The 26,239-nt window shown below is 48.9% G+C and overlaps 2 protein-coding genes across 3 annotated transcripts in view; both read left to right on the top strand.

The window, feature by feature from the left end:
• Nucleotides 1-26,239, top strand: part of LOC143925142 (protein mono-ADP-ribosyltransferase PARP14-like) — a 391,904-nt gene that overhangs the window by 244,075 nt on the left and 121,590 nt on the right. The window lies entirely within an intron of this gene.
• LOC143925192 (uncharacterized) overlaps nucleotides 964-26,239 on the top strand; it is a 54,764-nt gene continuing 29,488 nt past the window's right edge. The window contains exons 1-3 of the mRNA XM_077449792.1: nucleotides 964-1,299; nucleotides 6,742-6,878; nucleotides 20,000-20,033. Of these exons, the coding sequence (XP_077305918.1) occupies nucleotides 1,110-1,299; nucleotides 6,742-6,878; nucleotides 20,000-20,033 (361 nt within the window). The 5' untranslated portion in view covers nucleotides 964-1,109. The remainder of the gene's footprint in view (nucleotides 1,300-6,741; nucleotides 6,879-19,999; nucleotides 20,034-26,239) is intronic.

Genomic DNA, 26,239 nt, shown 5'->3' with positions numbered 1-26,239 from the left:
GAGGTTTATGGACCTCAAGTCACATTACAATGGGACCAAAGTAGTGCAGGGACTACTCTGAAGTCGCTGTGACTTGAAGTCGTACAGATATGAATGGTACTCATTGGAAATCATCGGGTACTTCTTGTCATGCAACTTTGCAGTCCCAAGTCGCAGGACAAGTTGCACAAGTGGAAACAGAACCTAAATGAAAAGCGGGGTTTGTGTGCATGTGAACTGCATTCTGGGGCAACTTCACAGGTAACATTGCTATCCATCAAATGTGCGGAAACCTCGGCTCAGGGCCGGTTCACACTGCTGCATAGTGCAAAATCGCATGCGATGTCTGTGCAATGCGATTTCAGCCATACAGATAGTATGGTTGAAATCGTATCGCATTCGGACTAAACTCGCACAGGACCCTTTTTTTGGTCCGCACCAGAATCGGATCGCATAGCACTAATGCGATCCGATTCATGTCCAAACTGACACTTCGCAGTGCGACATGCGAGCTGAAATGGGGGTGCCATTAACATTGTATGACACTCCCTAGCAGTTCGCATATGTCGTTGTGAATTGTCGTGCGAGTCGGGTGCGATGCAGGAACCCGTCGTGGAATCGCAGGGTTCCCACATCGCACAAGTGTGAACCCAGCCTAACACAGCTGTTTGTGTATCACCAAAATGCATGACACCGAGCTCATCTGACAACAATGGAATAATTGTCAATTGACAACAATTGTGCTCTGCGCCCATGAACTAAATCAAAGTAAACGTCCCCAGGACCTGCCAACCTTCTGTGTGAAGTCTTCTGATTCTACTCATTTAAGAAGATTGAATCAGAGCTTCAGTTCTATGCTTGTCAGGAGACTCAGCAAGTGAACCGAAGAACCGAAGAATCCATTCATTGAATCGCTTCATTTCAGTGAGCAGTTCCAAATGAACCGATTCATTTTAAAGATCCGAACTTCCCATCACTAGTGGGAAGGGATTTCCCAGAAGAGGAGGAGAGACTGAAAACTGAGAAACAGAAAGTGAAAGTCAACCGAGAGACATTTTCTGCCCCACACCCAACACAGCCATTGCTATGTCACCGACATAGACCGTCACCTTCCCAGAGCAACACACAGAATGGGGGACACAATCTACCGATATCCCGTGGCTCTTAGGTGGGATCAGGGGTCCAAAGAGCTGAAAAAAGTGAAGAATAAAATTCTAAAGTATTTCCAGGCGAGAAGTGAATCCAACGGAGGTGAATGTGAGATCCGAGACACCAACTGCAGCTGGGGATACATCCTCATACACTTCAAGGACAAGGAAGGTAGGTACTGGGGGAGGGGCTACTTAAATGCTAATAGAAGGAGACATGTAAGCATAGTTCCCAACTGTCCTGGATTCGGAGCAAAGTCCTTCTGTCCCTCTTACCCCCCCCCCCCCCATTTGTCCCTCATTGTGGCAGGGGGTGTGTCCTACATATATTTGCTAGTAGGTGTCCCTTATTCCCATCTCAGAATGTTGGCAGGTGCGTGTAAGTACTGATGACTGGAGAAGATCCTCATACACTACAAGGAGGAGGGAGGTAAGTACTGAGGACTGGAGGGGATCCTCATACACTTCAAGGAGGAGGGAGGTAAGTACTGAGGACTGGAGGGAGATCCTCATACACTACAAGGAGGAGGGAGGTAAGTACTGAGGACTGGAGGGGATCCTCATACACTACAAGGAGGAGGGAGGTAAGTACTGAGGACTGGAGGGGATCCTCATACACTACAAGGAGGAGGGAGGTAAGTACTGAGGACTGGAGGGTGATCCTCATACACTACAAGGAGCAGGGAGGTAAGTACTGAGGACTGGAGGGAGATCCTCATACACTACAAGGAGGAGGGAGGTAAGTACTGAGGACTGGAGGGGGATCCTCATACACTACAAGGGGGAGGGAGGTAAGTACTGAGGACTGGAGGAGATCCTCATACACTACAAGGAGGAGGGAGGTGAGTACTGAGGACTGGAGGGGGATCCTCATACACTACAAGGAGGAGGGAGGTAAGTACTGAGGACTGGAGGAGATCCTCATACACTACAAGGAGGAGGGAGGTGAGTACTGAGGACTGGAGGGGGATCCTCATACACTACAAGGAGGAGGGAGGTAAGTACTGAGGACTGGAGGGGATCCTCATACACTACAAGGAGGAGGGTGGTAAGTACTGAGGACTGGAGGGCAGTGGCGTAACTAGAACCTTCAGGGCCCCGATGCAAGAAACCATGAAGGGCCCCCCTGACAGGGCCCTTTACTCCTGAGTTTGGTGGCGGAACAACAGAACCCGGTTGCAAGTGGGTGGCTACATGTAAAGGAACCAATTTCTCCATTTGCCGCCGCTTCTCCACCTCTCCCTTCCACAGGCATTCAGCGGCTGCAAGAGGAAAATGGAGAGACGGGTTCCTCTATGTCGGTGTTTCTCAAGCTTTTTCCAGTCAGGGCACCCTTTAAGTACATCCCTAGGTGAATGGGGCTGCACTGCAACCACCCTGCAACTGTGTGCATTGCATGCAGTTGCAGCATAGTGATGATGCATTTAAGGGGTTGTAAACCCTCAGTGCATTCTATGCATTAAGGTGAAAAAACACCTGGCAGTCATCGGAACCCCAGCCCCCACCTTTTTACTTACCTGAGCCCTGGAACTTCACCAGGTGGAGATGCGCTCTTCCTTTGCCCGGGGTTCTCGGCTCCTGATTGGATAGATTGATAGCAGCTCAACCACTGGCTCCCACTGCTGTTAATAAAATCCAATGAGGCGGGCGGCGGGGGCGCCTGCAAGGTAACCCCCCCCCCCCCCCCGGGAGAGCGCTTCTCCTAGGGGGTTGTCTGATAAGAGGAGGAGCCACGAGAGCCACCGAGGGACCCCAGAATACAAGGTTCAGGGCCACTCTGTGCAAAACGAGCTGCACAGTGAAGGTAAGTATAACATGTTTGTTATTAAAAAAAAAAAAAGCAAAACCTTTACAATCACATTAAGGGATTAAAACAGGTGGTCAGGAGGCAACATATTGCCCCTTTACCAGCTGTCAAATGCCTCTGAAAAGCGATCTGAGCACAGATCGCTTTTCAGAGTAATAGCATTTTTTTTGCTGCTACTTTGAACAAGCAAGAAAAAAAAAACTGTTCTGATTGTACACATATGGAGTAGGGCTGGGGAAAAAAATCGATTTGAATCTTGATTTGAGTTGAGAGGTCAAATCGATTAAAATTTTCAGCAAATAGTTTTTTTTTAGATATTTATTTTTTTACCAGGATCAGTGCTGACTCCGCACCGGTCCTGAGGAGCTGCATGCAGGAGTTTTTAGGTGAGGCAGTGGCTTCGGCCTAGCCCGCGAGGCCGGACCTGCGGACTAGGACGAAGCCACGGCCTCACCTAAAAACTCCTGCCCGCAGCTCCACAGGACTGGCGCGGTGTCCATAAAAAAAAACTGGATTCGATTTGTGAATTGAGTTTTTTTTTTTTAAATGACAACATTTTTTTTTTTAGAAAATCGCCCAGCTCTAATATGGGAAGGGGGGGCAGGATTAAACGCAGATACATAAAATGTGCATAAATACATCTAAACAGCGGTGGCTCGTGCTCAAAATTTTTGGGGGGCACAAAAATTTTTATAAACCAAATCATCAAATGCAGCCACTGTGCCGTCAAACGCTGCCACTGTACCCTCAAATGCAGCCACTGTGCCTAAACGCTGCTGCTGTGCCCAACAAACGCTGCCTCTGTGCCATCAAACGCTGTCACCGTGCCGTCAAACGCTGCCACCGTGCCATCAAACGCTGCCACCGTGCCGTCAAACGCTGCCACCGTGCCATCAAACGCTGTCACCGTGCCGTCAAACACTGCCACCGTGCCATCAAACGCTGTCACCGTGCCGTCAAACACTGCCACCGTGCCATCAAACGCTGTCACCGTGCCGTCAAACACTGCCACCGTGCCATCAAACGCTGTCACCGTGCCGTCAAACACTGCCACCGTGCCATCAAACGCTGCCACCATGCCCATTTAACGCTGCCATTGTGCCATTAAAGACTGCCACTGTGCCCATTTAACGCTGCCACTGTGCCATCAATTGCAGCCACTGTGCCATCAAAAGCTGTCACTGTGCCATCAAACACTGCCACTGTGCCATCAACTGCAGCCACTGTGCCCATTTAACGCTGCCACTGTGCCCTCAAACACTGCCACTGTGCCATCAATTGCAACCACTGTGCCAAACGCTGCCACTGTGCCCTCAAATGCTACAACTGTGCCATTAAACGCTGTGCCATTAAACGTGTGCCCCCCCTGCCCGCTCGCCATCTACACACATGCACATACACATACACGCACACATGCACATACACATGCACATACACATACACGCACACATGCACACACATACACGCATACATACACACACACACACACACACACAAATGCACACACACATAAAGTCTGTTCAAAAACGGCAGTGCTTTATCTTACCTCTTCCTGCTGGGTACTGCACTGTAGGGGGAGACAAAGAGCACACACTGCTTTCACTTTAGTTACAAGCAGTGTGATGGCTCTGAGCTCCCCGCACAGCGCACAGTGCCGATTACACTTCGGCTGAAGATCGGGGGGCTCGGTCACAGCCGCCCGCTCCTTCAGATATACAGGGGGGCCCTGAAGGCCCCCCTGCAGCACGGGGCCCGGTCGCCTTGGCGATCGCAGCGACCCCTATAATTCCGCCACTGCTGGAGGGGGATCCTCATACACTACAAGGAGGAGGGAGGTAAGTACTGAGGACTGGAGGGGATCCTCATACACTATAAGGAGGAGGGAGGTAAGTACTGAGGACTGGAGGGGATCCTCATACACTACAAGGAGGAGGGAGGTAAGTACTGAGGACTGGAGGGGGATCCTCATACATTACAAGGAGGAGGGAGGTAAGTACTGAGGACTGGAGGGGATCCTCATACACTACAAGGAGGAGGGAGGTAAGTACTGAGGACTGGAGGGGATCCTCATACACTATAAGGAGGAGGGAGGTAAGTACTGAGGACTGGAGGGGATCCTCATACACTACAAGGAGGAGGGAGGTAAGTACTGAGGACTGGAGGGGGATCCTCATACATTACAAGGAGGAGGGAGGTAAGTACTGAGGACTGGAGGGGATCCTCATACACTACAAGGAGGAGGGAGGTAAGTACTGAGGACTGGAGGGGATCCTCATACATTACAAGGAGGAAGGAGGTAAGTACTGAGGACTGGAGGGGATCCTCATACACTACAAGGAGGAGGGAGGTAAGTACTGAGGACTGGAGGGGGATCCTCATACACTACAAGGAGGAGGGAGGTAAGTACTGAGGACTGGAGGGGATCCTCATACACTACAAGGAGGAGGGAGGTAAGTACTGAGGACTGGAGGGGGATCCTCATACACTTCAAGGAGGAGGGAGGTAAGTACTGAGGACTGGAGGGGGATCCTTATACACTACAAGGAGGAGGGAGGTAAGTACTGAGGACTGGAGGGGGATCCTCATACACTACAAGGAGGAGGGAGGTAAGTACTGAGGACTGGAGGGGGATCCTCATACACTACAAGGAGGAGGGAGGTAAGTACTGAGGACTGGAGGGGGATCCTCATACACTACAAGGAGGAGGGAGGTAAGTACTGAGGACTGGAGGGGGATCCTCATACACTTCAAGGAGGAGGGAGGTAAGTACTGAGGACTGGAGGGGGATCCTTATACACTACAAGGAGAAGGGAGGTAAGTACTGAGGACTGGAGGGGGACCCTCATACACTACAAGGAGGAGGGAGGTAAGTACTGAGGACTGGAGGGGATCCTCATACACTACAAGGAGGAGGGAGGTAAGTACTGAGGACTGGAGGGGGATCCTCATACACTTCAAGGAGGAGGGAGGTAAGTACTGAGGACTGGAGGGGGATCCTTATACACTACAAGGAGAAGGGAGGTAAGTACTGAGGACTGGAGGGGGACCCTCATACACTACAAGGAGGAGGGAGGTAAGTACTGAGGACTGGAGGGGATCCTCATACACTACAAGGAGGAGGGAGGTAAGTACTGAGGACTGGAGGGGATCCTCATACATTACAAGGAGGAGGGAGGTAAGTACTGAGGACTGGAGGGGATCCTCATACACTACAAGGAGGAGGGATGTAAGTACTGAGGACTGGAGGGGGATCCTCATACACTACAAGGAGGAGGGAGGTAAGTACTGAGGACTGGAGGGGGATCCTCATACACTACAAGGAGGAGGGAGGTAAGTACTGAGGACTGGAGGGGGATCCTCATACACTTCAAGGAGGAGGGAGGTAAGTACTGAGGACTGGAGGGGGATCCTTATACACTACAAGGAGAAGGGAGGTAAGTACTGAGGACTGGAGGGGGACCCTCATACACTACAAGGAGGAGGGAGGTAAGTACTAAGGACTGGAGGGGATCCTCATACACTACAAGGAGGAGGGAGGTAAGTACTGAGGACTGGAGGGGATCCTCATAAATTACAAGGAGGAGGGAGGTAAGTACTGAGGACTGGAGGGGGATCCTCATACACCACACTGGAAATCCTCCATCATGTAATAATAAGGACTGTGTATATACTGTAGATAGATAAAAAAAATAAAAATAAAATCCAAAATATAAATTTATATTAAGTAATAAAAACTCGGATACATTGTAGATTCTTTTATGTTTCCTGGAGAGATATTTGGATATTTAGATTCCATTTTTTTCACAGCTCAACAAAGAGTTCTACAGAAAAAAACTCATCGAGTTCCATTACTAGTTGGGGTCATATCGGTGGATGCCTCATTACCAGCCCCAGGCGACGCACAGAGCACGGGCCGTGTTTTCTCCTCATTGGTTTCTTCAGATGTAAGTTTCACTTCATTTTATATCATTATTATTATATTACTGCTCAGCTCAGTGTCGGGGGGGGGGGGGGGGGGGGAGGGGTGCTTCGGTTTCTCCATCTTGTAGTGGATGAATATGAAACATTTTAGAATTTTTATATTAGAAAATAACGTTTAAAAACGAAGGATAAAACAAAACTCCTCCAAGGTGAGGTGAAGTCGGCAACAAGTTGAGTAACAATATCAATGTTTATTCAATCCAAAAATGCAGATCTCAGTCGGATAATACGGCACATAAAGGTTTATATATATTTGTAGGTAGCCAAGTCTCGGGGGGCCCCTGAGGCCTAATGGTGACCTCCAGGGTTAGGGAGAGCTGAGATCCTTCAGTGTAGAGGGGGTTACAAGGCATGGTGGGTGTAATGCAGGAAGAACAGGTGGGCGCCAGACACTTTTTGAATGCAAAGAGATTTTTGTCTCTTGAACAGAACTGTGGGGGAGAGGATTAGGGCCAGGACACCCTGAGGTAGATGCAATGTTAATAGACAGACTCCGAAACTTCTATAGGTAGATAGCTATACAGGTGAAGGCCTCCAGCCGGACACCACTTCTGTATAGGTAGGGCCGCCGTCTCCTATGGCAACAATCTTGTAGCTGTTACTAACAGTAAAGGTATTCAGCTATCTGCAACACGAACAGTTCTCTTTACCCCACAACACTCACTGAGGGTCTTCACTCAACGAGCTCCCCGTCTCTCCCACTAGACTTCGGATCCAATCGCCACTGGAGCCCCTGAGCTCTTTCACTTTTAACACTCAGTATCTCCCTCAAGCATCATCCCCGCTTCCCTGCTGGGTCCCTGCCTTGGCACTACACAAGCGTCATCCCCGCTTCCCTGCTGGGTCCCTGCCTTGGCACTCCACAAGCGTTACCCTCGTTTCCCTGCTGGGTCCCTGGCTTGGCACTCCACAAGCGTCACCCCCGCTTCCCTGCTGGGTCCCTGCCTTGGCACTCCACAAGCGTTACCCTCGTTTCCCTGCTGGGTCCCTGCCTTGGCACTCCACAATCGTCACCCCCGCTTCCCTGCTGGGTCCCTGCCTTGGCACTCCACAAGCGTCACCCCCGCTTCCCTGCTGGGTCCCTGCCTTGGCAATCCACAAGCGTCACCCCCGCTTCCCTGCTGGGTCCCTGCCTTGGCAATCCACAAGCGTCACCCCCGCTTCCCTGCTGGGTCCCTGCCTTGGCAATCCACAAGCGTCACCCCCGCTTTCCTGCTGGGTCCCTGCCTTGGCACTGCACAAGCATCTCCCCGTTTCCCTGCTGGGTCCCTGCCTTGGCACTGCACAAGCGTCATCCCCGCTTCCCTGCTGGGTCCCTGCCTTGGCAATCCACAAGCGTCACCCCCGCTTCCCTGCTGGGTCCCTGCCTTGGCACTGCACAAGCGTCATCCCCGCTTCCCTGCTGGGTCCCTGCCTTGGCACTCCACAAGCATCTCCCCGTTTCCCTGCTGGGTCCCTGCCTTGGCACTGCACAAGCGTCACCCCCGCTTCCCTGCTGGGTCCCTGCCTTGGCACTCCACAAGCGTCACCCCCGCTTCCCTGCTGGGTCCCTGCCTTGGCACTGCACAAGCGTCACCCCCGCTTCCCTGCTGGGTCCCTGCCTTGGCAATCCACAAGCGTCACCCCCGCTTCCCTGCTGGGTCCCTGCCTTGGCACTCCACAAGCGTCACCCCGCTTCCCAGCTGGGTCCCTGCTTTGGCAATCCACAAGCGTCATCCCCGCTTTCCTGCTGGGTCCCTGCCTTGGCACTCAACAAGCGTCACCACGCTTCCCTGCTGGGCCCATGCCTTGGCAATCCACAAGCGTCACCCCCGCTTCCCTGCTGGGCCCATGCCTTGGCACTCCACAAGCGTCATCCCCGCTGGGTCCCTGCCTTGGCACTACACAAGTGTCACCCCCACTTCCCTGCTGGGCCCATGCCTTGGCACGCCACAAGAATCACCCCTGCTTCCCTGCTGGGTCCCTGGCTTGGCACATGCTGATGCTTTCCCACTTCTTCACCATCCCCGGCTGGCGAGAAGTCTGCTCTGGTACTGGCCTCAGTTACTCGCAGTGGTCTCCGGTAGCAAGGTGGAAGGTCCCTTAGTGGCAACAATGTTCCTTCTACCTCCACCATGACTGGTTCCCCGGCCAGCAGAACCGTTATTTCTGGTTAGACTACAAGCTGCAGTCCCAACCCTGCACTGGTTTCCTGCTTCTGGATAGGCCTCAGACAGCCTAGCAGCCAGATGCCCCCAGGATAGGCCTCATGTTTCTGGCCTATCAGCCCAGGGGCAATACAACACATGTCCACCCAGACAGCCGTCCAAGTGTCTACGAACCACGATCACCTGACCTCACCCAAATATATAGGTTCTCACAGCAGGTCAAGGGACCCAAGAAAATCCCTGCTCATTGGCTGAGACACCCCATTCATTCCTAATCTGTCCTTGCAATGCCCTTGTCTTATCTAATGTCACCAGATACCCGGCCACCTAGTGACAGAAGAGAGAAGTGCAGCAATTCCAGAATTAGCGTGAAATCAATTGACTGCCTAACAATCAACAAAGACAACAATCACTTGGCAAATAAATTTAACAGCAACCCTGTCTGAACCTCAGGGGGCTACATCCAGATGAACCGAGTGACACAAAGAAACACCGGCAGGACTAACTGCCGAATATGACGGGGGAACATTTTTGACACTATATGAAGCAATATGTATACCCCATCTGATGGCCCCGGGGCAGGACACACAGGGTGGGGGACTTGGAAGAAGAGATAGGGGGCCGTATACAGTGGCGGTGCGTACATATAGGGCGCAGGAGCACCACCCCCTTCTCCAGCACCGCTCTATCACCAATAGATAGATTCATGCATTGCATGAATCTAACTATTGTCGCCGCTGCCGTCCCCTATTCAGGTGTCCGGCCCCTTGTCGGGCGCCGGGCATCTGAATTACAGCAGCAGGGTTTCTTTAGAAGTGCCTGATTAGAGCTGTTGGCTCTGATAGGCGTCCCGTTTAGAGCCGTGGGCTCTAATAGGTTTCCAAAAGGGTAAACAGCGGGTGCACTGCTGTGCGTTTGCTGTTTACACAGTGTTGTGTTAGAGAAGCGAATACATCCCTTCCCTAACACTGACCCACCTCTTAGCCAATCAGGTTGCCGGGTCTGTGTTTCTTGTCCCCTGATTGGCTGAAATCAAAGGCGCTGTGATTGGATGCCTACCAGGCGTCCAATCATTGCAGAAAACAAGAGGAGGAGCGCGGGAGAAGACATCGGGGTCGGATTTGGAGGACACCGGACACCGCTCGCCGCCTGCTGCCATCACCCGCTGCCCAGTAGAGAAAAGGTAAGTGCCAGGCACAGTGGCAGCACACAAGGGGCACAGTGGAAGCACACAAGGTGCACAGTGGAAGCACACAAGGTGCACAGTGGCAGCACACAAGGGGCACAGTGGCAGCACACAAGGGGCACAGTGGAAGCACACAAGGTGCACAGTGGCAGCACACAAGGGGCACAGTGGCAGCACACAAGGTGCACAGTGGCAGCACACAAGGGGCACAGTGGCAGCACACAAGGGGCACAGTGGCAGCACACAAGGTGCACAGTGGCAGCACACAAGGGGCACAGTGGCAGCACACAAGGGGCACAGTGGAAGCACACAAGGTGCACAGTGGAAGCACACAAGGTGCACAGTGGCAGCACACAAGGTGCACAGTGGCAGCACACAAGGGGCACAGTGGAAGCACCTGGGCGCAGTGGCTGCGTTTGATGGGCAAAGTGAGGTTGCAATTGATGGGGTTTTTTTTTTTTTTTGTTTGCGCCCCGCAAAAATTTTGAGCACCAGCCGCCACTGGCCGTATATATAGGACAGGAGAGGGAGTTCACGTGACCACCTGACACTGTCTTTCCCTGATGTTTGTTTGTATTACAGAGGGAGGGGCCAAGATCTCCGTCTGTGGGGCGGTCACGTGATCTCCCTCTGTAATACAAATATCGGAGAAAGACAGCGCTGGGCGGAATTTTAGAAAATGGTATATAGTATATACAACATGGAATCCTAGCAGAGGGGCTGGCAGTGATTGGGAGAGGTAATGTGTGCACTGCTCAGAACTGTGATAGAGGGGGGGAGGGGGGGTGGCTCACACATGGAGCTGAGGAGGAGAGAGCAGGCAGCGGATGATGGAGGCACATAAACTGACCAGTGTCAGCTTACATAGGAGGGCAAAAACTGTCAGGGTCAACCAGGTATTGCAGGTGTTACAGCAATGTGCTGTATAACATGCTTAAAAAAAGGATATTATTATTATTATTATTTTTTTTTGGGGGGGGGGGGGGGCTTAACAAACGCTTTAACCACTTGCTGACCAGCCACTGCAATTTTACTGTGGCAGAATGCTACGGCTGGGCGAAAAGATGTTATGTTACGTTACTTCTCCCTGTGGCTACTAGGGGCGTGCACGCATCTGCTGCTCGCCCTTCTCAGCCAATGCGAGTGCTCGGTGGTCACAATCACTGCCGGACTCCCGCCATCGCTGCTGACTCCCCCCCCGAGAACTGTGATCTGTAAAGACAGTTTTTGGTTCTCTGAGGGGAGAAGAGACAGAGTATGAACAGCGATCTGTCATCTCCCCTACACAATCCCTTCCCCCCTTCAGTTAGAACACGCCCAGGGAACACATTTAAGCTCTTGATCAGCCCCTAGTGGTTAACCCCTTCACTGCCGGTGACATTTTTACAGTAATCACTGCATTTTTATAGCTCTGATCGCTGTATAAATGCCAATGGTCCCAAAAATGTGTCAAAATTGTCCGATGTGTCCGCCGTAATGTCGCAGTCACAATAAAAATTCCAGATCGCCGCTATTACTAGTAAAAAAAATAAAAAATTTATAAAAATGCCATAAAATTATCCCCTATTTTGTAGACACTATAACTTTTGCGCAAACCAATCAATATACGCCTATTGCGATTTCTTTTTTGGTTAAAAAAAAAATAATACGTATCGGCCTAAACTGAGGAAAATTATTTTTTTTATATATTTTTGGGGGATATTTATTATAGCAAAAAGTAAGAAAAAAAAAGTAAAAAATATTGTTTTTTTTGTTTGTTTATTTTTTTCAAAATTGTCACGCTTTTTTTGTGTATAGCGCAAAAAATAAAAACCGCAGAGGTAATACCACCAAAAGAAATCTATATTTGTGGGGGAAAAAAAGGACGTCAATTTTGTTTGGGTGCGAAGTCGCACGACCGCGCAATTATCAGTTAAAGTGATGCAATTCCGAATTGCAAAAAGTGCTCTGGTCAGGAAGGGGGAAAAAAATCTTCCGGGGCTGAAGTGGTTAAAGTGAAACTACCCCCCCCCCCTTACAGCCAAGGAAGCCGCCATCTTGGCCTCTGTTATGATCTGTTATGACTCCGGCCATTTGATGGTTTGACAGTTTGGTTGAGGACAAGGCGGGAAGAGGTTAAAGATCACTTCTAAAATCTCCTATAATATGCAGCCCCCCTCCCCCCCGCGGTGTAACCGCTCCCGCTCTTGGGTCCTCCATAAGAAGTGCAGAGATCTCCCCATTGGAGTCCTCCAGAGGAACGATCACTATGAGGATTTCAATTTTTTTCTAAAATAACAAACATGTTGCACTTACCGGCTCTGTAAAGGTTGTGCTCAGAGAGGCCGATCCTCCTCTTCTTGGGTCCCCCGCTGACTCTCTTGTTCTCCTCCTCTTTGTGCACCCCCATAGGTAGCCGCTTCCCATAGGAATGCACCTGTGGACTCGATGCTGGGCTGTGTGCGTCTATAAACACACCCCCCCCCCCCACTGTCTGCTCGCAGGATTTCATTGACAGCAGCCAATGACTTCCGCTGCTGTCTTTGTGAGAGGAGAGAGCCGCTGCAGAGGGGCACAACACTGGATCGAGATACAGGAGGGGGAGGGGGAATACGAATCCTGGGCCAGGGATCCCTGCCATTGAGAATAAAATGGTGGTAGTTTCAATTTTTTTATGCCACATATTATTACCACAAACAAATGCAATAAACTACCCAATTTTTTTGGTAAAATATAAAAGATAAGTAAATAGATACCCAACATGTCAAACCTTTAACCAGTTCCCGTACGTCGGCAGAATGGCACGGGCAGGCATATTGGCGTACAGGTACATCCAATCTTTAATGCCGCCCTGCCATAGCGAGCGTGCCGCCGATGGAACCCTGTGAGTCCGGTCGCGGGTCCTGCAGACTCGATCGCTGTGGGCTTACCCGTGATCGTCTCACGGGGCGGCTGAATGGAGGAAATGCCATTGTAAACAGCATCTCCCCGTTCTGCCTAGCAACAAGTGACGCTGATCTCTGCTCCATGTGATTGTAGCAGAGATCAGTGCTCACTAAATGAAAGCCCAACCCCCCCCCCCACAGTTAGTAACACGCTCCTAGGAACACTTAACCCCTACACTGCCACCCACTGGTTAACCCCTTCACTGCCAGTGTCATTTACACAGGAATCACTGCATTTATATAGCACTGATTGCTGTATAAATAACAATGGTCCCAAAAATGTGTCAAAAATGTCTGATGTGTCCCCCACAATGTCGCAGTCACAATAAAAATCGCTGATCGCGCCACTACTAGTAAAAAAAAAATTATTAATAAAAATGCCATAAAACTATCCCCTATTTTGTAAACGCTATAACTTTTGCGCAAACCAATCAATAATCACTTTTTTTTTTACCAAAAATATGTAGAAGAATACGTATCGGCCTAAACTGAGGGAAAAAAATGTTTTTTTATATATTTTTGGGGGATATTTATTTTTTCAAAATTGTCGCTCTATTTTTGTTTATAAAAACCGCAGAGGTGATCAAACACCACCGAAAGAAAGCTCTATTTGTGGGGAAAAAATGGCGACACATTTTAGTGAAGAAAAGATGATCCGCACTCCGGTGATTGCTCTTAAAAAAATGTTGTATTTATTAACAAGCCACAGTGACCAAACGCAAATACGAAAGGTTGACGCGTTTCAGCCTATAAGGCCTTAGTCATAACCCACATTTTAGTACCCTGGAATTTCTATAGGTCGACGCTTTAAAGGGGCTGCTCTGCATTTTTCACCTTAAAGTGATTATAAGGGTTTGTTTGTTATTAAAAAAAAATAATAAATACATATCTTACTTGCCTCCACTGTGCAGCTTGTTTTGCAGAGTGGCCCTGATCCTCCTCTTCTGGGGTCCCTCGGGGGCTCTCTCGGCTCCTCCCCCACATTAGATAACCCCCTAGGAGAAGCGATCTCCTGGAGGAGTTACCTCGCGGGCGCACTCCAGCATTTGCATCCATAGACGCCGAATATATGACTCTGCCCCACCCCCGGCATCCACGCATTGGATTTGATTGACAGCAGTGGGAACTAATGGCTGCGCTGCTATCAATATATCCAATTCAAGAGCCGAGAACCCCCGGGCTCCCGCTGCTGTCAATCAAATCCAGTGACATGGGAGTCGGGGGCGGAGCCGAGTCCTGCTGTCTGTGTCAACAGGTGGTGCAGCAGGACATGGAAGCGTGCCACATGTGTGTCCAATATGAGAGCGCTTCTCCGGCGGGACACTCAAGAAGAGGAGAAGCCAGGAGTGCCACCGAGGGACCCCAGAAGAGGAGGATCTGGGCCATTCTGTGCAAAACCAACTGCACAGCAGAGGTAAGTATGACATGATTTTTTTTTTTTTTTAAACCTAAACCTTTACAACCCTTTTTAAAAGCCCCCTATGGGTATCAGTATGGCATTACGGAGGAGGTCTGGAGCTAGAATTATCACTCTCACTCCGGCATGCATGGCGATATGTAACCTGTGTGTTGCAGACAATGTTTTCAGGAGTCTACCTGTCAGTTTCACACACAATCCCGAGGCTGCAGCCATCAGACTGGGTGTCAGATTGGGTGTCTCCATGATGTACAGACCTGGCAGAGTAGGGGTTAAAGGCCCTATGTACCAATATAGCACTAAAGTCAAACTAAAGGCAAAACTTTTTTTTTTTTTTTACCATCTGTGTCTCATTGTGTAGATTTCCCTTCATTTCCTGTCCCATGGCCAAACAGGAAGTGAGAGGAAATCCCTGCAAATCAAGAGAATTCCCCCCCCCCCCCCAGGTCCCCAGAACCAGTGTCCCCATTGGAAGATCTCCCCTCTATTACTTTTCTGGGGACAACCCAAATGTGGGATTTTAAATGACGATGGTAAAAAGGACAAATAGAGAGGGAGAAATCTCCCTAACAAGGATACAGGCAGCAAAAAAACCTTACAGGGGGTCTAATCCATCTATACTCTATCCAAAACTAAAAAAAAAAAAAGTTTTGCTTTTAGTTATACTTTAATGTACTTCTTTTTCTGAAATAAAAGTTTTCTATTTACCCTACACAGCCCTCACCTCGGTGTCCAGCTTGTTGTATAAAATAACTTCTTCATTACTTCCTGGACAGACCTTGGGATGTTAAAACTTTTAAAGTGATTGTAAACTCTAGTTATTAAAAAAATGTAAAATAACAATCATGTTACGCTTCCCTCTTCTGTGCAGTTGGTTTTGCACAGAGCACTGCAGATCCTCCTTTTCTCTGGTCCCTCTTTGCTGCTCCTGGCCCCTCCCTCCTGTCTAGTGCCCCCACAGCCAGCAGGTTGCTATGGGGGCACCCAAGCCGAGTCACAGCTCCGTGTCAATTCCGACATTAAAAATTCCCCAATCTAGCCCTGCCCCCTATCTCCCGTGATTGGCTAAGTGACTTTGATAGCCTCGGGAGCCAATGGTGTTGCTGCTGTTTGCCAGCCAATGAGGAGGAGAGTCCCGGATGCAGAGGCGTAACTAGAACCTTCAGGGCCCTGGTGCAAGAAACCATGAAGGACGGCCCTCCCTGACCCCCGGCCGGGGCCCTTTTTCACGGGTCTGTGACCCCCCCCAAAGCCTGGTGGTGGAGCGCCAGGGCTCGGTCGTAAGTGCGACTCTGGTACTTCTGCCACTGGTGTCAGTATTTTTTTTATTGCTATTACTTATTACCATTATTTTTATTTTATAAAAATTTTTTACAATATTTAAAAAAAAATTTTTAGGAGCCCCATTGGGGGGATTTAGTGAGGTATTGTGGGTCTAAACAGACCTCTGATGTTCCACCTTTAAAACAGAGAAAAGAGATTTGAGGACACACAGCCCTCCATCTCCATCTCTGCAACCTCAGCTGCACAGAATCTTCGCTTTCACAAACTGAAGCATTGTAAAAATAGTTTACTATGCCTCAGTTATGAATGAATGGAGTTAGTGATCGGTACCTATCACTGACTGTGTCCATTCAGAGAAAAAAGGGGCGGGTAAATGACATATCAGTGGCAGACACTGGGGGGGAGGGGATCAGTGGCAGGCACTGGAGAGGGGGTCAGTAGTAGATGCTGGGGGGTATAGTGGCAGATGGTGGGGGGATGGGATCCATGGTAGACACTGGGGGGTGCAGTGATAGATGCTGGGGAGGAATGGGATGAGTGGCAGACACTAGGGGGATCAGTGGTAGATGCTGGGGGGATCAGTAGCAGACACTGGGGGGGATCAGTGGTGGATGCTGGGGGGGATCAGTGGCAGACACTGGGGGGGATCAGTGGCAGACACTGGGGGGGATCAGTGGCAGACACTGGAGGGGGATCGGTGGCAGACACTGGGGGGATCGGTGGCAGACACTGGGGGGATCGGTGGCAGACACTGGGGGGGGATCGGTGGCAGACACTGGGGGGGGGATCGGTGGCAGACACTGGAGGGGGATCGGTGGCAGACACTGGGGGGGGGGATCGGTGGCAGACACTGGGGGGGGGATCGGTGGCAGACACTGGGGGGGGGATCGGTGGCAGACACTGGGGGGGGGATCGGTGGCAGACACTGGGGGGGGATCGGTGGCAGACACTGGGGGGGATCAGTGGCAGACACTGGAGGGGGATCGGTGGCAGACACTGGGGGGATCGGTGGCAGACACTGGGGGGATCGGTGGCAGACACTGGGGGGGGGATCGGTGGCAGACACTGGGGGGGGGATCGGTGGCAGACACTGGAGGGGGATCGGTGGCAGACACTGGGGGGGGGGATCGGTGGCAGACACTGGGGGGGGGATCGGTGGCAGACACTGGGGGGGGGATCGGTGGCAGACACTGGGGGGGGGATCGGTGGCAGACACTGGGGGGGGATCGGTGGCAGACACTGGGGGGGGATCGGTGGCAGACACTGGGGGGGGGGATCGGTGGCAGACACTGGGGGGGGGATCGGTGGCAGACACTGGGCGGGGGGATCGGTGGCAGACACTGGGGGGGGGGGATCGGTGGCAGACACTGGGGGGGGGGATCGGTGGCAGACACTGGGGGGGGGGATCGGTGGCAGACACTGGGGGGGGGGATCGGTGGCAGACACTGGGGGGGGGGATCGGTGGCAGACACTGGGGGGGGGGATCGGTGGCAGACACTGGGGGGGGGATCGGTGGCAGACACTGGGGGGGGGATCGGTGGCAGACACGGGGGTGGAATCAGTAGCAGTGTTGCTAGTGGTTGGGGTCTATGGCACTCGCTCTCTTAATTTCAGCTTGGGACTCTGTCCTTCTGTGTATGTTCCATGTTTGTTCCGTGTATGCTCCGGCTCCTGAGGGGGTGGATACCTCCTCTGGCTCCTCCCTCTTCATTCCACCTGGTCAACTGACAAAAGTAGCCAGCTTCTGCCTCCCGATGGTGATTGAGGTTTGCAGCTGCAAACTCAGTGGCTCTGGGTGGGCGGTACGCTGTGCAGTATATAGTAATACAGCTGGGTGAGCAGTCCGCTCTCCGATCATCGCCTCTGGGTAAATAGCAGAAGATCCTTCTGGCGGCAGGCCCCCCATACTGGCAGAAAGCCAGGGCCCAGTCACATGCGTGAATGGTATGACCCTGGTTGTTCCGCCACTGTCTGGATAGCTAAGACACTCGTGGGCATCGCTAGAGAAAGATGGCGGGCTCAGGGAAGTATGAAGCCCCGTACACACGAGAGGACTTATGTCTGACAGACTTCTGAAGGAGTTCTGCCGGAGTTCTGCCGGAGTTCCGACAGAGTTCTGACGGACTTTTCGGCTGAGCGGACTTGGCCACACACAATCACACTAAACTCCGACGGATTCGAACGTGATGACGTACGACTGGATTCGAATAAGGAAGTTCATAGCCAGTAGCCAATAGCTGCCCTAGCGTCGGTTTTAGTCCATCGGAATAGCACACACACGAGCAAATTTTTCGGAGGGACCGGGTCCGGCGGAGTTCCTTCGGAAAAATTTGAAGCATGTTCCATATTCTAAAGTCCGTCAGACTTTGGCGAGTCAAAAGTCCGTTGCAGCCCCACACACGATCGAATAGTCTGACGGAATCAGTCCGTCGGACTTTGGATGTTGAAAAGTCCGCTCGTGTGTACGGGGCTTTAGGGGGTGCTGGGGGGAGGGGGTGCTACACACAGAAGGTTTTTTATCTTCATGCATGGAATGCACCTTCTGCCCCTACAACGCCTTTAAGAGACAGGAAGGAGTTCACCTGCTGACCTGATTAGGACTCGCCCTGTAGCTCCCCTCCCCCTTTCTAGGATTTCGCTCCCACCCACCTCCTCAGCTTCCAATGCAATCAATCAGTGATCACCGTTCTCAATAAATACATCTTGCATACATTGTTCATTTGGCAGCGTGTGCAGGAGCTGAGCGATCAGATAACAGCCCATGTGGATAGAGCTGTAGTAGAAGGGTGTCCTGGGTTCTGTATAGCTCACCATACACTATACAATCTGATTGTAGAATCTCCTTTAGATCTACCATCAATTATGCAGTGCAAAAGCCCGCCTGATTGGATACAAAGTGATTGGATAGATGGTGTGTCCTCCTATTATAAAGTTTTGGTAAATCTAAAGGACATCATACAGATTATGGGCACCTTTTTATACACTTAAAATTACTAGTTGCGCTTTCATTGTCATTAATTGTTGACGGCACACTGAACACAGAAGAAAACGCACATTCTGCCACATGAAACGAGTGACAAATGCAACAAAATGCAAAATAAAAAAGTGCAACTCGCATCACGCCAAAATGTCCCATGAGCTACTTTGCCACGTGTAGAGCAGCTCATTGAAATCAACAGACTGCCCTATTTGTGTCAAAAAGTGCGTTCCCTCTACACTGGGTGTGAATGGGGCCTAAAAGTGAAATTGGTGCGTTTGCACAAGAACAACGAGGCTCCATTCACATCTGTGCATTTCCACACACCCCTTTGGCTTGTGTTTCAGAAAGGCGCTGCAAACGCACTAAAAAGTGCGCTAAAAAACAGATCACACGCCACTCTAAAAAAAAAAAAAAGTTCTGGGGCGATTGTTGCGTGTAGGGCTGCCCTATGCATGATGAGTAGAAACACTCCAAAATGCCCAAAAAAACGCATGGAGGAATGTGAGTCTTCGCTACTTAGAGATGTGAATGGGGCCCGACAACTGAGTGTCTCTTTCCTCCTATGTACTTGTATAAAGATGGTCATACACTATGCAATCTGATTGGACAATCTCTGTATAATTTCCTTTTCAATTTACCAGAACTTTGGAATAGGTGGACCCACCTGACCAATCCATTCAATTTGTATCCAATCAGGCAGACCCTTGCACTACACTGCTGATGGGAGATCTAAAGGGGATTGTACAATCAGATTGTACAGGAAGTGGGTGGAAGGTGGTATTGTAATTAGGAAGGCGTGGCCCTGAGTGGTGAACATGCCCCCCCATCACGCCCTCCTCTGTGGGTGATCTCAAAGGTTCATGAATGTCACATGATCTACAGGAAGTGATGGAAGCAAAAAAATAATAATAATGTGTCAAACACATAACGACATTAGAAAGGTTCCGTGAATGAGGTAAGTGAGAGACGAGCACATCGGGGGCGGGGCCAGGAATGACATTGGAAAACGTTTCTATTTATTCTGAAAAGTGAAATTCTGTCCGAAAAGATGAACTTATCATTTAATGTGGGATCTTTGTGTGGAATGATAAATAACGAGACACAAATCCTGCTGATGTAATGATTGGTCATCTCTGTGTTTTGTAGGACGATGAAGCATCTGGATCCTCATCTGATACAGGTAATATACATCATTCCTATAACTCATCATATCAGAACGATCTTATATTTAGAATGTTTGCTCGACTGTTACAAAGGAAAGATGTAGCGCTGCTGGACATTCAGGTTGAGGAGTGCAGCTCGGGTTGTGTCTTTATATCTATTGTCTTGCTGGAAGGTGACCCTCTAGTAGACTGAACAAACCTCTTCCTGTATTTGGCTCCATCTCTTCCACCCTCAACACTCACCTAACGCTTTCTCTGTCAATGAAAAGCCTAATCACACCATGATACCCACCACTAGGGATGAGCCGAACACCCCCCGGTTCGGTTCGCACCAGAACTTTCGAACGGACCCCACGTTCGTTACGAACGTTAGAACCCCATTGAAGTCTATGGGACTCGAACGTTCGAAATTAAAAGTGCTAATTTTAACAGCTAATATGCAAGATACTGTCCTAAAAAGGGTTTGGGGACCTGCCTCCTGCCCCAGGGGACATGGGTCAATGCAAAAAAAAGTTTTAAAAACGTTCGTTTTGGCGGGAGCACTGATTTTAATGACGATTAAAGTGGAAAAAAAAAGTGAAATATTCCTTTAAATATGGTGCCTGGGGGGTGTCTGTAGTATGCCTGTGAAGTGCCACGTGTTTCCCGTGTTTAGAACAGTCCCTGCACAAAATGACATTAAACGGAAATAACACCATTTAAAACTGCTTGCGGTTTTAATGTTATATCTGGTTCCTGCAATATGGATGAAAATCATTGAGAAAAATGGAATGGGTAGCCCTCCCTGCCCATTACCAGCCCCTTTGGGTCTTGTACGGATATTAAGGGGAACCCCGTACCCATATTAAAAAAAGGAAATGCGTGTGGCCCCCAGGCCCTATATACTCAGAACAGCAGTATACAGGCGGTGCAAACAAGACAGGGACTGTGTAGGTTTGTGTTAAGTTGAATCTGTTTGTAATTTTCAACTGGTAAATTTTTAAAGTGTAGCTCCAGTCAAAAAAACTATTTTTAAGCTTTTTGGAAAACATAGGGAAGGGTTATCACCCCTGTATAATTTGTTTTGTCGTCCATCTTTTTTCATCTCACTTGCTGTTGTCTCCTTCCGTTTGCAAGTAGGAGACGTTTGTAAATTGGATGTTTGAAAGTAGGGGCCTGCCCTATATGCTCTGCAGAAATGGTGGAACAAGGTGTTGGTTTTGCCACAACATTGTAAGCCCTCAAAGTGACCCTTGGTGGGTGGTGGAGTGCCCTGCTGTGAACGATTATATCAAGAATTGTAATTACATGCCATTGCTGAACAGTGGTAGAAAAATTGACCTTTGGTGGTTGTGGTGCTGGTGCCACAACACTATAAGTCCTCACAGTTACTCTGGGTGGGCACAGGAACGGGCCCTGCTGTGAAATATTATATCAAGAATTGTAATTACATGTCCCTGTTAAACAGGGGCAGAAAAAGTGGGCCTTAGGCACTGGTGCTGGTGCCATCACACTGCAACCTCTGCCATACACTCTAGTTTTATTGCAGGAATTAGCCCTGCTGCAAAGCATTGCATCAAAAATTGTACTTAAACGTCCCTGTTAAACAGGGGCAGAAAAATTGGGCCTTAGGCTGAGGTGAATATCATGGTGAATACTGCGGTCAGGGCACGCAGACAATAACCAGAAAACAGCAGAGATAAAGGGGTATATACAGATGTATACTGTGCTGTGCTGGAGGCACACACAACTTCCAATAACTCCTGCAGATGGCAATTGGGCTCAAATAGAGAAGAGCTATGTAGGTGGATTATAGCGGTATGTACTGGGTACAGAGCACGCAGACAGCACGCACTATCCTAACACTACTGACTGCAAGCTCTATTATTAAAGATAGATCACTAGCTATATAGGTGAGGTGAATATAGTGGTGTATACTGCGGTCAGGGCACAGACAATAACCACTACACAAGAGCAAGATAGGAAATCAGCCAAAAACACAGAACACCCACTGCTTCAGATGCCAACACACTACACGAGGCCGCCTCAAAGGCGGCCTTATATAGTGTGGGGCGTGCACTACACAGCCTGAGCTATGATTGGCCACAGGCATCCTGCCTGTGGCCAATCATGGCTCTCCTCACTGCTGGCGCTGCGATTGGCCAAGCATGCAGGGTCACAGTGCATGCTTGGCCAATCATGAGCCAGCAATGCACTGCGCCATCGCAGTGCATTGTGGGCCGTGCGCGCCACACGAATTTTGACGCGAACGGACCAAGAGTTCGGATTTCGCCGAATGGACGAACAGCCAATGTTCGAGTCGAACGTACGTTCGACTCGAACACGAAGCTCATCCCTACCCACCACCATGCTTCACAGTTGTACTGGTGTCTCTACGTGGGGATGGGCTGTGTTGGCTTTCCACCCACTCAGCCTTTGCGCCAAAATATAAAGGATCATAGCACAACGAGCTTTTCAAAAAATAAATACAGGTAGGTGAGTGAGAGTGCCACTTACATTTTAGATGTGCTATGTGCCAGCACCAACATGTAGAGCTTAGAGTGAGTATGTACACAGTCCGGTCAGCCTTGGCGTGAGTTTCCAATCCCAGGGGTTGGAAACCAGCAAGACCGGATATGACATCAGTGAAAGACGGACACACAGCCTCTAAGCATTTCGTGTTACACACGTCATAAGGAAGCCTTATATACCCCACAATGTCATTGTCTATGGAGACAATAATGGCTGAATAATCATCCGAGTACTTCCGGACCTCACAATGTTTCATATTAAAACTGTTTTAGAATAACACCATACATATTGGGGCCTCATTTCACTAAACACATATCCATACATGAAACTTTACTAAGATATAAAAATTGAAAATGGGATCCACAAACAATCGATCCAATACATTTAAAAATTATTATTATACAGGATTTATATAGTGATTAGACAGTTCTTATTGTGATTAATAGAAAGCAGCTTCCACCAAACGATTCACCACTCGTGGTTCAAACGATCCCCCTTTGGGGATGCACTCACCAAAACACCAGAAAAAAAAGAGCCTTCAGTATAACATCATTCATTTGTGAACTCTTCCTTAGCCACTAGATGTCTCTGTTATTGGAATGGGGCTCCTGCAGTCCCCTAAGAATCCAGATCCACCGCCACCATAATGCAGCTCATGTGTGCACACCAGAAGAAGCCAGAAACGTTCCTGGGGAGTCCAACATCCCCCTTAGGGGCTTGATAAAATATAATAAAACATTCAGGCAAAAGTTTTCTAGTTTCTTACTCTACTTTGTCCGCTACATTGTAGACAGTAGGGGGTGTAAAAATAAAACCTCAAAACTTCTAGTAAGGACTCTCCTATAAAAATGATTTCCTCTGTTAGGCTGCTTTCACACTGGGGCGGTATTCAGGCGTTACAGCGCTAAAAATAGCGCCTGTGTAACGCCTGAAAAAAAACGGCCCCTTTAACTCCAGTGTGAAAGCCGGAGGGCTTTCACACTGGAGCGATGCGCTGGCAGGACGGTGAAAAAAGTCCTGCTAGCCGCATCTTTGCAGCGGTGAAGGAGCGGTGTATTCACCGCTCCTATACCGCTCCTACCCATTGAAATCAATGGGACACCGCGGCAATACCGCCGGCAAAGCGCCGCTGCAGCAGGGCTTTGCGGGCGGGTTTAACCCCTTTTCGGCCGCTAGCGGGGGTTAAAACCACCCCACTAGCGCCCGCACACCGCCGCTAAAACGACGGTAAAGCGCCGCTAAAAATAGCGGCACTTTACCGCCGACGCCGCTCCCGCTGCAGTGTGAAAGCAGCCTTACTCTCTGTAGATTCTGCACTCTGCACTTACAAACTATTTCTGATAACACTTCTTACTGTGGCCGTTGCAGTAGCATTTGCCACTGGACATCCAGAAAACATGTCCATACAAACAAAATACATACTCATAAGATCCTGACTTGGGCATCTGGATAGATCTTTTTGTTATCTCTGGAAGGGATGTTCAGCTTTTGGTAACACCTTTGGTAACAGGTAAAACAAGAAGTGGTATGTGGTGAACCCTGGCTCTATCCCACGCTCATATACTAAGGCAGCCATAACTACTTGTGACTGATGACACGGTCCATGTGTCAAGCTGGAGGGAAAAGAGTGTCTGGCAGACATAAATGATCACCTTTTCCAAAGTCTTGTTTCGTAAGAAGTTGCCCTCTGTGGACCACTTGTGCTTCTCGTTCTGGGGTCCTTAAAGTTGAATTATTAATCCCAGCTATACTGGGCCAGAACTCGGGTGGAATCTGTGAGTTGCACAGACCCAGCAAGTGTCCGGGGCTGTAAATGCAGCATCCTTAGAGTCGCCTGGTCTGCTTCCATATGTGAGTTTTACTGTTAGTATGGCTACCTCAGCAAGAAGCTGGAAGGCTGAAAACAGCCGATCAAATTAACTTGGCATGCTTGATTGGTTTACCCGCCGAAGTAAAAACAAACTTCTGGCCCTTCAAATGGAACCAAAAGCTCTCTATATCTCGACTATCTATAGAAATATATACTCTTTTTTTATAGCTCTGAGCTGGGGAAAAAGGATCCAATGACTCTGAATACAGAGAATCCTTCTGGGTGATAAACTTCATCCTCTGTATAAAACCAGGAATAACACTACAAAAAAGTAAATACTCGGGTCTCCGGGGAGTGTGTCCTGCACGGGGCTCACAGCAGCTGATTCCCACGTCATCAATGTAACACATGTGCTTTTTCTTTGTCTCCGGCCTCCTCCAAAAGAGGCAATAAGGTGGCTGGATTCAAATGTACACATTTTTCATTGTTAGATTTGCATATAAACACACAAAACAAATTCATATTTTGAACCTTTCATTAGACAAACACTTAGCTATATATTTGCTGTGCAGAATGTCAGACCATTAAAAATTAAATATTCAACCAAAATAATATCTGTAACTTTGTCTAATAGCAACTTTGCATAAAGCTACAGCTCTGATACATTGGAGTGAACCTTCATTACTGGGTCCGGCTTGCATAAATATAACAAAGGCTTGTTTTCTATTATGCTGTTTGTGTAAGAACTCCAGTTTCATGTTTCAAAAAGACAACTTTTTCCTGGCAATATTATAATAAATGATAAGAATACCCTGCAGTCATGCAGAGATGTCCATAAATCCAAAATATTCTTCTACTTAGGCCCCTTTCACACATGCGGACGATATGTCCATATTTCATCCATCCGTTTGAAATACGGACATATATTCATTCCTATGGGATAGCGGGTGTCGGGGGATGAACATCCGCAGACACCAGATTTCGTCCGCCTCCGCTACTGTCCGATTCTGCAGACGGAGGAAAATCCTATTTTTCTATCCGTCTGCAGAGCAGATCGGATGAACACGGACAGACGGTCCCTCATAGAGGAGAGCGGAGAGCTGACAGGGCGGTCCCTGCACAGTGTGCAGAGACCGCCCTGTCCGCTGCTGGCTCAGCGGGGACAACGGAGCGATCCCCGCTGAGCGAGCGGATCATCACGGGGCGGATCATTACTGATACGTCCCTTGTGAAAGGGGCCTTATACCCACTGCACTTACAAGGAAAAGGGGCACATCATTTCACAATCCACACATTCTGCTTTGAATTTCAAAAATAAAAATACATAAAAACAAAAGGACCAACAATATGTATGATGGACCAGAAAGCACTCGGCCATCAAAAACTATAAAACAACTGGCTGCAGGCAGCATCTGTCCTAACAGGGTGTGTGGACTTGATGTGATGAGTCTGTTATATTTAAATGTTATTATTACTCTCACATCATGGACTGCACATCAAGTTATTATCAGACTTTAAGATTTCATTTCTGAAAAACTTCCTTATGTATCCCATCCATCTTGGCTTTGTTAAACATTATTGCAGCTGTATTCAAATTAACAACCTCATCTTAATCTTTTTTTCTTTCCACTCAATAAATGTAAAATTACAAAATTGTTATCTTAATCTAAACTAATTCCATTTTTACCAATTTCCCCATTAACCTGGATTTCATTTCCAACCAAAGGTTGTCTAAACCAGTTTCAATATATCTATATTTATTAATAAAATTGTTAATCTCATATTAGAAATTAATACTCATATGATCATTTCAATATCACACACCAATATATATGCACAGATAAATGTCCTTAAAGGGGGACATATTACTTCATTTTACTCAATTTCTCTTTCTTTTTTTCT

Source organism: Lithobates pipiens, unplaced genomic scaffold, assembly GCF_037356315.1.
Source record: "Lithobates pipiens isolate NorthernLeopardFrog02 unplaced genomic scaffold, aLitPip1_a1.2 Scaffold_22, whole genome shotgun sequence".
Taxonomy (NCBI): Eukaryota; Metazoa; Chordata; class Amphibia; order Anura; family Ranidae; genus Lithobates; species Lithobates pipiens.
Note: the sequence above shows the minus strand (reverse complement) of the source record. Positions and strands in the feature narration are given on the sequence as shown.